Consider the following 15698-nt stretch of genomic DNA (forward strand, 5'->3'; position numbering starts at 1 on the left):
CATTCATCCCATCTTGTCCGACATTGTTGAGGGCAAGCGCCAGTCCCAAAACGAGTACCATGACCGTAATTCAAGGGGGAGCTGTGTAGAACTTGATGACCCCGTATTTGTTCTCAATCACGCTTTGGGGCCCAAATGGCTTGAAGGTACTGTAATAGACAAAGAGGGGAATAGGGTCAGAGTGGTTAAACTTAACAATGGGCAGATATGCCGCAAGCATCTGGACCAAGTAAAAAAAAGGTTCAGCATGGACACTGAGGAACCTGAGGAAGATCATGAGATGGTATTCACACCACCGCCAGTGAACGAGCAACAAGAACATTCAGCAGCATGCACAGTCCCTGCGGTCAGCCCGGACAGGCCGGAATCACCACAGGTGACAGACACGTATACCAAGGCTCAACAGACAGAGCCCCAACTGCGGCGCTCCACGAGGGAGCGGCGACCACCGAGAGACTTAACCTGTGATCCCAATAAGATGTTGGGGGGGAGGTGATGTTATGTATGTAACCTTTATGTAACAACACTGCAATACTGTATATACTTGAGTAATGCACACCTTGACCACAGGGGGTGAACTTGTGGGAGACACTCCTTATTTGGTCATCCAGGTATATAAAGGGAGATCCCACGCAGGGTCATTACTGCTGGGTCCTGTGAATAAAGGTGCAGGTCACAGAGTGACCTTGTCCATAAGAATGTGCCTCGTGTGGATTTGTGTAAGGACATTACATATCTATCTCTGCCTTAAATATATTCACTGACCCAGCCTCCACAGCTCTCTGGGGCAGAGAATTCCACAGATTTACAACCCTGAGAAGAAATTTCTCCTCATCACAGTTTTAAATGGGCGGCCCCTTATTGTGAGACTATGTCCCCTGGTTTTACTTTCCCCTATGAGTGGAAATATCCTCTGCATCCACCGTGTCGAGCCCCCTCATTATCTTATGTTTCAATCTCATCGGAAAGACGGATTGTTTGAAAATCAGGTCACGATTTTGAAGATATTGCACTTTCCCCTGCTTAAAGTTGAAAGACGAGTGTTTGATTTGTGGTGTCCGCCTCTCGGGAGCAGCCAGTCGTCGTGTTGGTTCTTGTCCTGATGACAGTGGGCCACACCCAGGGTCACCCTAGTGGTTCAATCGGCATCGTCCCTTGCGCTGCCATGGAGGCTGCTTCCAGCGTCGATTCTGGTAGGGCTTTGCACCTTTTGTCATTCGAGGAAAACAGACGAGATATATCTTTTTTTTAAAAAAAAAAAGCTATTTAAATGCAGGGAGTCCATCTTGGAAGAGTGAGGTGGAACAAAGTAGGTGACTTTTGAGGTAAAACAAAAAAGAAAATGGAGTGTGGGGAGGCCGAGGGCCTGTGGAAGGATCCGCCAACACGGAGAAAATGGCGCGGGGAGCAGAGGGCATTGACTCAGCCTCCCCCGCCTCACAACTCGATGCCGTGAGGAAACCCCGAGATGGCTTTTCCGAGGGTTTTTTTCCCCTCTCTCTCTCTCTCTCGATCGAGTGTCCGCCATGGTCGGTGAGCGCGGCGACTTGCATCATGGCGGCTCGCTGTGTGACGGGTGAGCGCGCTTCTTTCCCGCTCGCATTGCTGCGCCGCGGACCGGTCCACAGACCCTCGGCCGGAGGCTCTCTTGCAATGGTAAACCCCCTCCCCCCCCTAATGCTCAACACTGTCTCCGCGGGTTTCCCCCCCATCCCCCCCCCCCCCTCTCCGCATCCGCTTTACCCGGGCCAAAAGAATCAGGAAAGTCCGAGGCGGTGTTTGCGGCCTAATGCAATCCCCCAGCCCTCCCTCCCACATCACTCGATTGCAAGGTGTCCCAAAAGTTGAATTCATAACTCTTTCAAACAGAATGTTCCATTTGAAACCTAAAATGAGTGTTAATCAGGCTCACAAGGTTTGTAATGTGTTGAACTCATTCTTAGCAATCTTAATTTTAAAATGCATTTTTTGTGCCACTATAAATTCATTTTCAATCTTTTTTATTTGATAATGGACATGAAAAGTGAGATCGAGCCAAAAGTTAATCACTTCTGAAGTCTTGGTATAAAATATGCGAAGATTGAACAATGTTGTAGGTTCACTTTCCAATTTTCATTAATTGCCCAGCATCCTGGACAAGCTGACATTTGTCCTTCACCATTTCATCTTGAATTTAATACACGTTTGCTTTTATTTCCAATTAAAATTTAACATTTGAGAAGTTAAAAATTGTCGAATGTTCTGTTCAAATCAGAAACTGAGACGGAGTGGGTGGGCACCACTGATTTAGTGGGATGTGCTTTTTGCTCCTGTTCCCCATTTGGTGGGTCCTGATCTTGGCCGTTAAAAGAAAAAAGACCTGAATTTCTATAGCGCCTTTCACGACCACCGGACGTCCCAAAGTGCTTCACAGCCAATGAAGTACTTTTGGAGTGTAGTCACTGCTGTAATGCTGGAATCGTGGCAGCCAATTTGCGCACAGCAAGCTCCCACAAACAGCAATGTGATAATGACCCAGATAATCTGTTTTTTAGTGACGTCGTTTGAGGGATAAATATTGTCCCCAGGACACCAGGGATAACTCCCCTGCTCCCCCTTGAAATAGTACTGTGGGATCTTTTGCACCCACCCAAGCAAGTAGACAAGGCCTAGGTTTAACGTTTCATCCAAAAGACGGCACCTCTGACAGTGCAGCACTCCATCAGCACTGCACTGGAGTGTCAGCCTAGATTTTTGTGGTCAAGTTTCTGGAGTGCGACTCGAACCCACAACCGCAGAATCATGGAATGGTTACCGCACGGAAGGCGGCCGTTTGGTCCGTCGAGCCCATGCCGACTCTCAGCCAGTCCCACTTCCCTGCCCTTTCCCCGTAGCCCTACAAATTGTTTTCCCTCGGGTATTTATCCAACTCCCTTTTGAAAGATAAGATTGAGTCTGCCTCCAGCACCCTTTCAGGCAGAAGCCAACCACTTGTGCAAAAAAAAAAGTTTTCTCTTGCGTTGCCTTTGGTTCTTTTGCCAATTACCTTCAGAGGCGCGTCCGAAGGTTGTGGGGGCAAATTCCATTCCAGAGACTTGAGCACAAAAGTCTAGTTGTAGGAAGATTCTGAATGAAAACCAGGAACCTCCTCAAAGGGAGGTAAAATTGATGGGTGGGGGGTGGCTGGAGGCCATCAGTTACTCTTGTGTGCATGCTGGTAGAGGACTCGAAGCCGTCCCTTCGCTCATCCAGGGAAGGTCTTTGTGAAATTTAGAACAATGAGACCATAGTAAAGAAAAACAATGTATACATAGCAAAACATAGCACTCAGTACATTTTAATTGTGTAATATGCAGCCATATAAGATTTGACTTGTTTGGCATTGAATTATCAATCTCTCGGCTCATGTATGAAAAATGGTTGCTTCGGCATTTGAGGGCTACTGTTGCCTATGGCACTGTATTCCTGCATTAGTTATTTTGTATTTACAAAAAGGAAACATTTACTAAAGCATAGCTGATCCTCAATCGGGCTTGCCGTCTTTGTTTGAGGGTACCTGATTTTCCAATATTCTGCTCACTCCCCAGACTTCAGTTGAGCAGCAGGGCAGGATGGGAGCTGAGGATGAGTGAAGAACTGTCTTGGAAGTACTTAAAAAAAAAAAAAAAGTACTTTTTAAATGTTGAGTATGGACCAAATTGTTAATTTTAAACAGATTTATGGGGCCATACTTTTCCGGTGATCACTTTAGCTATTGTGGGATTTATCCTGCAGGATTCCTTTCAGTAACCTAAATTTTTTACCTTTTTTAAAATCACAGTGAACACCAAACCATGTGTATATTTAAAACTTTTTTTCTTTAAACGTTTGTAGGGAAATTTATTCCTGCATCACAGCGCCCTGATGGGACCTGGCGGAAACCAAGGCGTGTGAGGGAAGGATATGTACCTCAGGAGGAGGTGCCAGTGTAAGTAACAATTTATAGAAGTGAAATTGTTTCTAACTTTCTATTGTGAAAAAATATGGTGGGGTGTCCGCATTTCCCCCTCCTTCTCTATTTGCGGTGCCTGTTCTATCAACTGCCACTCTTAGCCTCCTAGCGCCAACTCCCTCCTTCAACAGTGTGCCACTTGTCACTTTACTGGCAGTTAAACCTGCAAAAGTAGCGGGAAAACAGAACATAAGAAATAGGAGCAGGAGTCGACCATACGGCCCCCCCGAGCCTGCCCCGCCATTCACTAAGAAGATGGCTGATCTATATCAACTCCACTTTCCCACCCAATCCCCATATCCTTAGATTCTTGGGCACTGATGAGAATCAATCAATCTCACTCTTGAATATACTCAACGATTCAGCATCCACAGGCCTCTGGGGTAGAGAATTCCAAAGAGTCACAACCCTCAGACTGAAGAAAATTTTCCTCATCTCCGTCCAAAATGGCCGACCCCTTATTCTGACACTGTGACCCCTAGTTCTCGACTCTCCAGCCAGGGGGAACAGCCTCTCAGCATCGACCCTGTCAAGCCCTCTCAGAATCTTATACGTTTCAATTTTCAATGTTTCAGCTTTCAGAAATTCAGACTTTTCTTTTCACGTCTGCGCATATCATTTATAGTTGAATTCGAACTGGCAATGAAATACCAGCTTTGCCCTGGGGAGTGACAGCTGGGTGAACTTGCCAGGTGATCACTGCCCACTGCTAAGCAAGTGCGTTGTTGCAATTTGACTTCCAGTGCTCAAACAAATGTTTTGGAGAAGGCAGTGTTTTAAAAGTGATGCTGCATGAGGTGCAGCAGGACTGTCTCAGCTGTGTGTCCTCAATTGTGTAGTGGTATCTTCATTAAGTGTAACCCGATGACCATATTAATTGTGTAAAGAGGGGAAGAAATCCATTCAATGTAGACAACTTCCCCTTGTAAGGTTACATTACAGACAATTAGGAAAAGTCATTTGTGTTTGAGGACATATTTGAAATATAACTCATTTTCTCCAGCCTATATACACCGATCAATTCAGGTCTCAAGTGTCACAGACCAGCTTAATGTACATAGCCATGCATAAAAGATTAGGTTTTGTTGCTAATTCGAAAGCTGCCAAGCTGTAAAACATCATTACCCATTGAAGAAAACTGAGCTGTACCCTCAGAAGTGCCCACCTCCAAGAACGGCTCACTGGCATGACCTGAGCTATGACCAGCTTGGAGACTTGAACTGTCAAGTCTCTGGGTCTCAAGAAATTGCATTATTTCATTATTGCCTCTCCCCTGGTGGCCTCGTGGGTAAAGACACTGCCATGCTGTACTAAGCAGTACTGGTTAAGAAGTCCCAGGTTCAATTTCCCCATCTGTGCTGAATTCACTCCTCTCAGCAGTGCAAGCAATTGAGGTGCTGCAGGTAGTCTCGGCATTCCAGGGATGGGAGGGGCGTAATCAGCCAGAGCTCCTGCGAATCACTATCCAACAATCCCTCTCGGCATGTGGAAAGAGGTGTAATGTCCAAGAAAGTTAACAATATACGTTAACATTTTGGAGCAAGTGTGACATGGCTTGGCTCTTGACATGGCTTTGCTCTTGACATGACACACTTATCTTTAAGTTGAGGTGAATGAATGTGGGTGACCCCTATTGTGTTCAGAGCATGCTTTAGCCAGGATAGTGGGGCTTATTGTGTTGCAAACACACCGTGGAATTTACAAGTGACTCATTTATGACTCATTACTTAACACCGCTGACAATTGGAGAGTTGGTGGCAGTGAATCTTTTCTACGTCTCTTCCGACGAGGCTTTTGCTGAAGGAGGTGGGGTTGAGGCGATTCTCCCCAAGAGTGTCATGTGGCACAATATGTTGGAACACCATGTTCCATTACAAGCACAAGGTGAATAATAACACCTGTTTGCAGTGAGTTTCGGACAGCAGTTCAATGTCACGGTTCTGCTTTTTTTCCTGGTTTGGTACCAGAAGGGCTTCGTTGAGCTTACTGGCTTGTAACTCACTGTCTGGCATCGACAAGCCTGTTTATAAAATGCTGTAGCAGCCCCAACCCTTCAGCTGAAATGAGTGGAATGCTGCTGTACGATACAGGTCTGACCAGCATTGCTGGCGTATAGAGCAATGGCCTTGTATTCCTGTTTCTATGGAGAGGATTTGAGGCCAGGTAATGCACTTGCCCATGCCCATGTCCATTCCTCTTGGCAAGCTGCAGACTAGCATTGATGAAGGCTTGCAGGCAGGTTGCCCGTATGCCCGATTAGCCACAGTTAAGATACGGAGAGGAACGGAGAAAGTACCCTTTATTTCCTCTCCAATTTTCTCTCCTCTCTGCTCCCAAGAGCACTGACTCTTGCTGAGGTTCCCTATTCCAAGTACCCATTTTCTACATGTGAGCCCAGATAATGTGTCGTCTGGCTGGGCAGGGTGCATCAATGGAGCCCAATTCTGATCTTCACCCCGTCTTTCACGTGGACTTTCTGGTAGACAGTTTTGGTCTCTAATCTGAGGAAGGACATTCTTGCTATTGAGGGAGTGCAGCGAAGGTTCACCAGACTGATTCCCGGATGGCAGGACTGACATATGAAGAAAGACTGGATCGACTAGGCTTATATTCACTGGAATTTAGAAGAATGAGAGGGGATCTCATAGAGACATGTAAAATTCTGACGGGACTGGACAGGTTAGATGCAGGAAGAATGTTCCCGATGTTGGGGAAGTCCAGAACCAGGGGACACAGTCTAAGGATAAGGGGTAAACCATTTAGGACCGAGATGAGGAGAAACTTCTTCACTCAGAAAATTGTGAACCTGTGGAATTCTCTACCACAGAATTCCAGACCAGTTCGTTAGATATATTCAAAAGGGAGTTAGATGTGGCCCTTGCGTCTAAAGGGGTATGGAGAGGAAGCAGGAATGGGGTACTGAAGTTGCATGATCAGCCATGATCATATTGAAGGGCCAAATGGCCTACTCCTGCACCGATTTTCTATCGATAGCGATTGGGAATGGCGGACTTTGTTTCTCTTCTATCCCCTGCACCCACCCCCCAAGAATCAAACCTGGGACCCGGTTCATGTGACTTAATCCAGCAAATGGTGCCTTTACCCACAAGACCATCAGGGAGCTAAAAACAAACACTTTATTGTTCCGGGAACAGACCCAATATTGCCCCAAATAGTAAACGTTAAAAAACCATGGATAATATTGCCGTTTGTGCAAAAAGGAGAAAAATCAGTTTTTATTTTTGACCTGCTAACATAGTTGCCACACAGGCTCGATTTTGAAATGTGCGTTTGCCCGCAAATGGGTGATTTTATATTCCCGAGAATGAAATCACAATTGGGACCAAACTGTTGTAATCATTTTAATATTTCTTGGAGTTAACCAGCCACTTTAATTGGTGTAACTGTTGGAAGACCTTTAATCCAGCTCATGGCGTGCGCAATTCTCGTGCAAAATGGCTACGCAGAAATTGAGAAAATGCTGCTTTACTCCACAGACTTTGCATTTCCAGGGGCACATCTGCTGCATTGAAAAAGGAGTCGGCTACGAGTGTTCACTGCTCTCCCGTGATGAATAACGCATTCCTTCTGATCACCCCACGCTCGCTCACTGCGCAAAGTCATGTCATGATGATTTTAGGACAATGTAAATGTTACCGTTATAGGAAAACATCATATTTGGCACCCAGTGAAAAGCCAAGTTTTCAAGTATTGCTGGATCGCAGTGCACCATTCTACTCGCATTCGGAGGAGATCTTGAGAACTGCATTTGTTCAACATGCACCTTTCACGGTGTGCAAAGTTTTTTTTTTGTGTGTTAAACTGTTATTAAAAGCAATTTCAAAAAGTGACATTGAATTAACACTCCATTGTGAAAGCATGAGATATTTTGAATTCTGATAAATTAGTTAGCATGTTGGATGTCCTCAAGGTTAACAAGAAATTCATAGCTTTCTATTTATGAATATCCTTCCCGAAGTTTGCATTCATAACTAGAAATGTTTCTCCAGCTTTGCATGACTCTCGGCTCGAACTGTGTTACCTCCTTACTAGTTAAAGCAAAATTCTGGTCGCTCTCCTGCGGCATTGCGGATAGTCAACAAGTTGAATTTTTTCAGATCAAGCTGGATTGGAGGGTGGGGAATAATGGGACCGTTGTAAGGAGGTGGGGGAAATGAAGGAGTCAAGTGGGGGCAAAGGGAGGGTGGGGGCGAAATGGTGGCGGGGAGGAGTACAGTGGAGTGGGTGGTATTCAGTGCAATGGATCTCTGCCTCGGAAGACTTCAGTGCAAGGATTTTGGGGGTAGGGTGCCAATGATTGGACAGTTCAGCCAGTGGTTGGGCGGTGATGCTGATCAAGGGGTTTTGGGGATTGAGGCATTGCTCATCCATCCATCAGGGGAGGAAGTTGGTGTGGCTGGTAAATGGGGTGGGGGGGGGATGTGATTACTGTAAATGGGGGAAATGAAGTGGGGTTATGGGGAAACTACAGGCAGTGGGGAGACAGATTGACAGCCAGCAGATGGGTTGGAACGGAAGATGCAGTGAATGGGGAAGAGTAGGGGTTGGAACGGAAGATGCAGTCATCGGTGAGAGAGTAGGAATTGGAGTACAATCCACGAGTTGCTGCTTATTTGGGGCAGGGGAAGTGAAGCTACTGGTTAGAAGGGGAAGTGCTGGAATGGGAGGAGGGGCCCCAGCAGGGTGTGCGAGTGGGGAGAGACGGAGGTCTTTCGGCTAAATTCATCCTGCCTGTTGCTGTTCATTTTGCTTTCCTTTCCAATAAAAGCAGGCTTCTGCTGACATTTCTGTCCTGCCACTTTCTCTGCTTAATTTGAGGATTCACTCGAGGTATCATTTGGGCTGTCACAACGTTATGTGGTGACTCGGGTTCCCATTGGTCATGTAACGTTACATTGCCAACACTGCCAGCAAAGTGCAGTGCCTTTTTGAATTCGGCGACCACTTGCCATGTTTAATATTGTAGCTTGAGGTTTGCTTTAGCTTTCTTGCATACATTTACATTTTTAAATATTTGTTCCCTGTGTCATTGCATCTTCCATCTTTTTACTAGTCTCTAATAAGCACAACCTGAATATCAGTGTTGTTGTAAAACCTCATGCTGGAATGAGAAGTTCTGTTCATATTTTTTTGAGCTTGATAAAGCCACCTTCTCTCATTCTTTTCAACCTTGAAGATATGCTTTAACTAGATTTCTCTTGTATAACAGATTTAACATGCTTTAACAATCTCTCTCTTTTTCTGCCCCCATTCTGCTCACCGGATTGCATGCACAAAACTAACTGCACGATGTAGAGCTGCGTTTAATTTAACAGGGTCACTCAATCCCCCCCCCCCCCCCCCCCCCCGCCACTTCGCCTGCCGTTATTCATTTCAATCACTGCCATGGTGATGTTTTGAAATGTTTATTCAAGTTATCCACACCAGATCTGACTTGGTGTAAAATGCTCACTTTTCGATTTGACGCTGCACAGGTTCATCAGAAACGGTCTAAACCAGCAAAAAGCTGCTTCTTTGTGAATGTTAGGCTGAGGCGCAAGACTGCTCGGGGCAGCGCTAATCACACGAATAATTCTCTTGCACTTTTTTTACTGGCCAACTGCCAGTCTTTACTCGTGTCCACTCTTTGCTTTTTAATTTGTGGACGAGAAAAATGTGACCCCTTAACTGCCAAAAGGTTCTTCATCGAGAGTGACGCAAAACTTGTACAAACCAAAAGAATCTTAATCTAAGGCCTCTAAATCAGTGATTTGCAATACCTGCTTGTAGGGGAGATGCTCTGCTATTTGAGCACTTGTCTTCAGATAGCAGTGTGAACAAGATTTTTGTTCTCCCTGTAATTCTGCAAAGTAGTGAAAAGTTACTGTCTTATGACGATCTAAGTTTGGCGTTTTCTGCAAACTACCAGAAAATTGCATCAAGGGCCGATGTGTTGCCAAATTGACCCGCGTGGTTGCTTTTTTATTCGTTTTCACTGCTTTGGGTGGCATAGCTTATTAACACTGCCACCTCGAGGCTGGCGCATAAACAACTGCATTTTATTTTGTAACTAACGTCGCAATTTCTCTGAGGAAGGGACGCTAGTGGAACGGTCTTGCTGATTGCTTTAAATGGGGAGGAACTAACTCAAAAGAATGTCCCAAAAACTTACAAAAGTAAATATTTCAAAAATTCCCCAGTCATTGGAATTGTAGACTTGACGAGTCCGATCACTGCCTCAATGCCAGCATCCTGGTTCTGCTGTGAGCAGAGCGAGAGGAGCTTCTTCCCATGGCTGTCTCCAGGGATATGGTCAAATGATTAGAACTGCCCTCGGTAAATGTCAGCCTTTTTCTGCATGATTTGAAGCAGGAACTCTGCTGGTCCTTGGCACCCAATACAGTTCCTCCAACTCTCTCCATGTCCCCGCCAATCACCAAAGTCAACTTTGAGAGGCACCTCTGCTTGTTAGTTGTTTCTGGCCGCATCCCCTCGTTATGCCACCCGATGTGCAGGAACTTCAAAATCCTTTCCCAAGTTCTCCTATCTATAGGAGCAGATGTACTGAAAACTGACACAATAGTCATTACACACCAACTGGAGGCTGGGTTCGTATGCCTGTAAATAGAACCTATTCCACCATGCCCCTCAATCGCTTCTCACCCCCCCCCAAAACCCCTCTCCCATAGGCTCTGCCTTGTATGGGGTGCAGTTGGCATCTCATCTCAAGTGGCCATTCTTTAAGTGTCATTCCTTTCAATGAGTGTCGACTGGCTATTCAGCTGCGAGGGGCATCACCACCAGGCCTGATCCTGTGTTAATTTGAGTGGGGCAGCACCGCTGAAGGAAACAGGAGACCATATTAACCGGAATATGCAGTAGCTTGTAAAGGGAGGCTGATTTTTGACGCATAGAATGGCTTGTAGACTTTGCCCCCAACAGTTATGAGAGCAATGGGGCGGCCACTTTAGAGTATGACTGTGTGGGTCTTGGACTTGATATGGTAGCGACGTGCTTAGACGTCAGATGAGGACAGGATCGGGTTTGGCTGTTAATGCCCTTCATGGTTGGCGCACTGCCTAGGTTCAGACACAAAAGAATGGTCACTTGAATGAGGTACCGGGGGTGGCTGGTGCCTAAGGAACTGTAGCCCAGCAAGAGTCAGGAGAGGAAGGGAGCAAATTAGGAAAAAAATAAACTGTTTGTTATAACACAGTCTAATTGAATCCCACTTCGCATGGCCTGTTATTATCTGTATTTGTTGTGTGCAGGTACGAGAACAAGTATGTGAAGTTTTTCAAAAGCAAACCAGACCTGCCGCCAGGCCTTAACCCAGACGAATCCGCCAAAAGCAAGCCGCAACAGCCAAAGCAGGACGGAGAGCTGGCTGGGCTATCCAAATCAGCTAAACGCAACCTCAAGCGCAAAGAGAAGCGCAAACAGCAGCAGGAAAGTGACGGCACGGCCGAGGCCGATGAGCTGAGCCAGACTTTGCAGAAAAGCAGCATTGGTGGCGGCGGTGGCAGTCCGAACTCGCCGGCTGCCGCCCTGCACGGGGACCCCGACGGAGCCGAGAAGGCGAAGAAGGTAAAAAATCTCAAAAAAAAACTGCGCCAAATCGACGAACTGCAGCAAAAACTAGACTCTGGCGAGATTAAGCAGGCGACGAAAGAGCAGCTGGAGAAGCTGAGCCGCCGGAAACTGCTAGTGGAGGAGCTGGAGGATTTGGAACTGGGTTTATCGGAGTAACTATTGTATGCTGCCAAGGATACTGGGAGAGTCATTGTTCCATATCCACGCCAAGTAACTGACGGATAACACAGGCTTGCGTCCTAAAGAGACCAAGGGTCACACAATGGGACATCATCGCCCACCCTGGTCCTCGTCCCCATGCTGCCTTTCACATTGTTGGTTTTATTAGAAATGGAGGGAATATCTTTTTTTTTAAAAAAAAGTTTCAATTCCTAAGTCCGAGAAAGCGGCATGGAGTAAATGTACTGTTCAGTGGACTGCATTGGGTATTCGCTGTTGCACTACGTGACTTCAGATTGTTGTCTGTGCACCGCATCTGTCGTTGCGTGCTTGGTCTGAACTGGGGAGGGGTGGGGGGGGCGCGGGGCGGGTACACCATGTCGAGAGGTCTGATCGTTGTCTCGTGTTCCTTCACATAGCAGGGGGGAGAGAAAAAAATCCAGTGTTCACTTCACCAGAAATGTTTGCAGCACTATTCCCCCCCCCCACCCAATGCCCTTTTTCTGTACTAGAATTCAGGCCGAGAAACACATTTAACGAGGGGGAGTGAGATTATCGAATGGGAACGTTTGAAAGGAAATAACCCTCTTTGGGGTGCTGCTGCATTTTTGATTATTTTTGAATTGTGCTTGCTCCCAGTGACAAGATGGGGGATAATTACGTTGTTATTTGTGTGTCTCCCATGTGGTGAACTCGTGTTTTTAATAAAATCATTTTTTGTGTGTCATTCGAAAGTGCAGAGCGAACATGTTCGACAGCAGTTTTTAATGATGTGCCAGCTGGGCTTTCCGCGGTAGAAAGTTACACTGCTTTCAACCAATCGACTTCAACGGTGCTGTCAACCTCTGTTCAGTTTTGAGTTGCTCAATATCTGTTGTGTGTGCAATCCGTATCATTTCACAGTTGTGCGGCATTCTCTGAACATGGACACCAAGCGTCGCAGCCGGTTCTACGAGTAATCGAGAATTTACCTACACACCAGCACGTAATTCATTCTACGTGAAGTTCTTTGAGATGTTTCTCAGAGGCAAAGCGCTATATGAATGCAACATTTTTTTTTTAAAGCTGTTCGTCTGTATTGAATGCAAATGTATATGGAATAGGGGTAGCGATTGGCACACTGGCCAAGTGGCACTAATATAGGGGCATGGGGGGAGGAAAGGGATAGCTCAATCATTGGCTTGTGATCTAAAACAGATTGCCTGCCCCAATAGCAATACATGCACGTAATGCATCTGCCCTCACTCATGCTAATGGCCATCGCAAACTCTCTATTCTGGAAATTGAGGTAAAGATTAAGGGCGACTTTGCAGTATTCTGAATTCAATGCCATACATAGATTTCCAATCAATGCAATGTATCGGCTGCAGATTGGGTGTGGCATTGGAAGTCTTGCTGCCAAATGGTAATGCTTTGGGGAGGTTGGCGAAAGAGAATGCTGGACTTGTTGATTCACGATACAGGGACAGATTGCCTACCCCAATAATTTCGGCAGGTAACGTATCTGTCCTCACGCATGCCAATGTCAATCTCAAATCCTCTATTCAGGTAATACAGAGCCAAAAGTCAAGGGTGACTTTTGCAGTTGTCTAAATTCAGTGCTGTACAATGCGAATGCCAGTTGATAACATGAATTGGCTAAAGGTTAAAAGCTATATTTTATATATTTTTAAAAAAATCTGTCCATTCCAAAGGAATACCAAAATCAACTCCACCAGTTTTCTTTATAACTTAATTAATAGATACGATTTATTTTTATGACCCGATTAAGGATTGAAAATGAGTTCTGAAAGCTGCCAGTACTGTTGTATTGTTTTCTGGGACGTTCGAGGTTAGTCCTTGTATCATTGACATTTTAAACTTTTTTTACAATTGTATACTGTATATATTTTAGATGTACATTTAGACAAGTAATCTGGAGTGATAGACAGTGAATATAGAGTTAACGTGGAGCAAAATTCTTAACGGATGTGACTTAAAATGGCAGCTGCTGATCAGTGTATCTGTCTGACTTGCTGTCTTGTTTCCGACTGGATATCCTGTTTGAATATAATACAGATTTAATATGGATCGCACTTTCACAAGAACGTTAAGTAGTTCGGTTGACTACCAAGAGGATGTGGAAGTGTTTGAGTATAGGCCTGGTGTAGGCAAATAATTCCGTTCATTTGAATCATTTGCAGTAATTGTAAATCTGCAGCAAGGAGCTCGGTGCAGAGGGCCCAAGAATGGCTATTTGGCCTGTCTTGTCAGTTCAACCTGCCAGATTCTGCTTTAGTGTGGTTATGGTTTCTAGTTTCTCAACCATGTTGTTGCCACAGGTTCTGTGACGGTTCAGCGAGCGAATATTATCCCACCTATGCACACAATAGAATGGGGACTTGTGGCGTATGTACCCCAACGTGCCACTTGTCCATGATTAAAATGTTCTTCGATAACTTGTACTGAAGCTTGTGTGATCGGAGAGCCAGCACTGGTGCTTTCAGTAAGAATAGTTACTGTAAACTTGGGACCAAACCAGTTTTAAAATGGGTACAGCTTGTTGGAGCAATAATATGCTGCTGCATAACGTTCCTACATTGCAACAGTGACTACACGCCAAAAATACTTCATTGGGGTTGTGAAAGGCACTATATAAATCCAAGTCTTTATGGGATGCAGGCTCATACCAAGCAGTTCATGTGAGGCTAGGGTGAGTGGAAGATGGGATTATTTCCCCAAGAAAAGGGCAATACTGGATGATCAGTTGCACTGACCTAAACTTGCACAGCTGCCTGCGTCGTGTATAGCGTCGCGCTGGCAGAGGCCCGTTCTCTTGACCCGAGAATGTGCAGGGGAAGACACTTTTTTTTTCCAATCCTGTTTTAAAGTGTATGACTCCGAAGGTGCTGGCAGTGTCTGGTGCCTGGCTGGGTGAGCCTAGGCTATTTGCTTGTGGAGAGCATTCAACCCAAGTACAATCCTGTGCTCATACCGTATCCGCATTGCGTGCCCTTCCTGCAAGGGTCAGTTGTTCCCCCCCCACTGCCACCCGCTCCGAGATCTGTTAACTCAATACAGACTGTAAGGACGTGAGCACCAGGCCTGAGACCTTTTTAAGTAGCACACCGAGGTGATACATTTACTGGGCACTGAGTAGGTTGGAAGCAAATGACCAGGAATAAGTTAACTCCATTCACACACTATTGAACTTGCAGATACTGTAAAAAGACATCTGTGCAGTTTTTATTTAAAGTATTTGTCCATTCTTCTAGGCACTTGAAGGGAAAGGGGAGGAAAATCAGAAACTCGTTGAATATTCAGTAACAATCGACCATGATAAAATAAAATTAAGACTGTATGCCATAGATTACATATTTCAGTGTGGAAAATTTTCCATGACATTTCTTCACACACCCCTTTTTGTTGTCCCGACTGCACTTGTTGCGATTCCATGCACAAGGAGCCAGTCCTGTGTTTGCTGCGCAGCACTCGGGGGTGGGGGGGGGAACGAGGAAAGCAACTGCCTCCCATCTGGTTTGAGCTGCCCTGCAGAATGCTAACCTCGACAGCCCAGCAGGTTTGGTTGTCCGCCTGTGCTGAGTTGGCTGACCGCAGCAGTTTGGTTCTTACGTGTCCCATGGCTAGCAAAGGGAATAAAATCAGCCAGGGTTTGAGGTTCTGATTGCTATTCAGTAACAGCAACTTGTATTTATATAGCACCTTTTTAATGTAGTGAAACGTCTCAAGGCCCTTCACAGGAATATTATGAGAGAAAAAAATTGACACTGAGCCACAAGTAGAAATTAGTGCAGGTGACCAAAAGCTTGGTCAAAGAGGTCGGTTTTAAGGAGCGTCTTGAAGGAGGAATGAGTGAGAGAGGCGGAGAGGTTTAGGGAGGGAGTTCCAGAGCTTGAGGCCCAGGCAACAGAAGGCACGGCCACCGATGGTTGACCGATTATAATCAGGGATGCTCAGGAGGGCAGAATTAGATGAG

General features: G+C 45.7%; 1 protein-coding gene across 3 annotated transcripts; it reads left to right on the forward strand.

Annotated features, from left to right (window-relative positions):
• The first annotated feature begins 726 nt into the window (after positions 1-726).
• On the forward strand, positions 727-15698 carry LOC139240942 (partner of Y14 and mago-like). 3 transcript variants are annotated; one of them, XM_070869501.1, is made up of 4 exons: positions 1201-1576; positions 3853-3946; positions 7483-7762; positions 11242-11329. In XM_070869501.1, exons 1-4 carry the CDS (start codon positions 1396-1398, stop codon positions 11299-11301), a joined length of 615 nt encoding a protein of 204 aa, XP_070725602.1. In that variant the 5' UTR covers positions 1201-1395; the 3' UTR covers positions 11302-11329. The 3 variants fall into 3 exon arrangements, with proteins under 3 accessions (XP_070725601.1, XP_070725602.1, XP_070725600.1); XM_070869500.1 differs by lacking the exons at positions 1201-1576; positions 7483-7762 and adding an exon at positions 727-1193 and having other exon boundaries at positions 11242-15698; XM_070869499.1 differs by lacking the exon at positions 7483-7762 and having other exon boundaries at positions 11242-15698.

Source organism: Pristiophorus japonicus, chromosome X (assembly GCF_044704955.1).
Source record: "Pristiophorus japonicus isolate sPriJap1 chromosome X, sPriJap1.hap1, whole genome shotgun sequence".
Taxonomy (NCBI): domain Eukaryota; kingdom Metazoa; phylum Chordata; class Chondrichthyes; family Pristiophoridae; genus Pristiophorus; species Pristiophorus japonicus.

Coding starts and splice junctions, on each gene's coding strand:
- LOC139240942 (XM_070869499.1), top strand. CDS start 1,396: ATGGCGCGGGGAGCAGAGGGCATTGACTCAGCCTCCCCCGCCTCACAA. Junction 1,577..3,852: donor GGCGGCTCGCTGTGTGACGG/GTGAGCGCGCTT, acceptor AAACGTTTGTAG/GGAAATTTATTCCTGCATCA. Junction 3,947..11,241: donor CCTCAGGAGGAGGTGCCAGT/GTAAGTAACAAT, acceptor TGTTGTGTGCAG/GTACGAGAACAAGTATGTGA.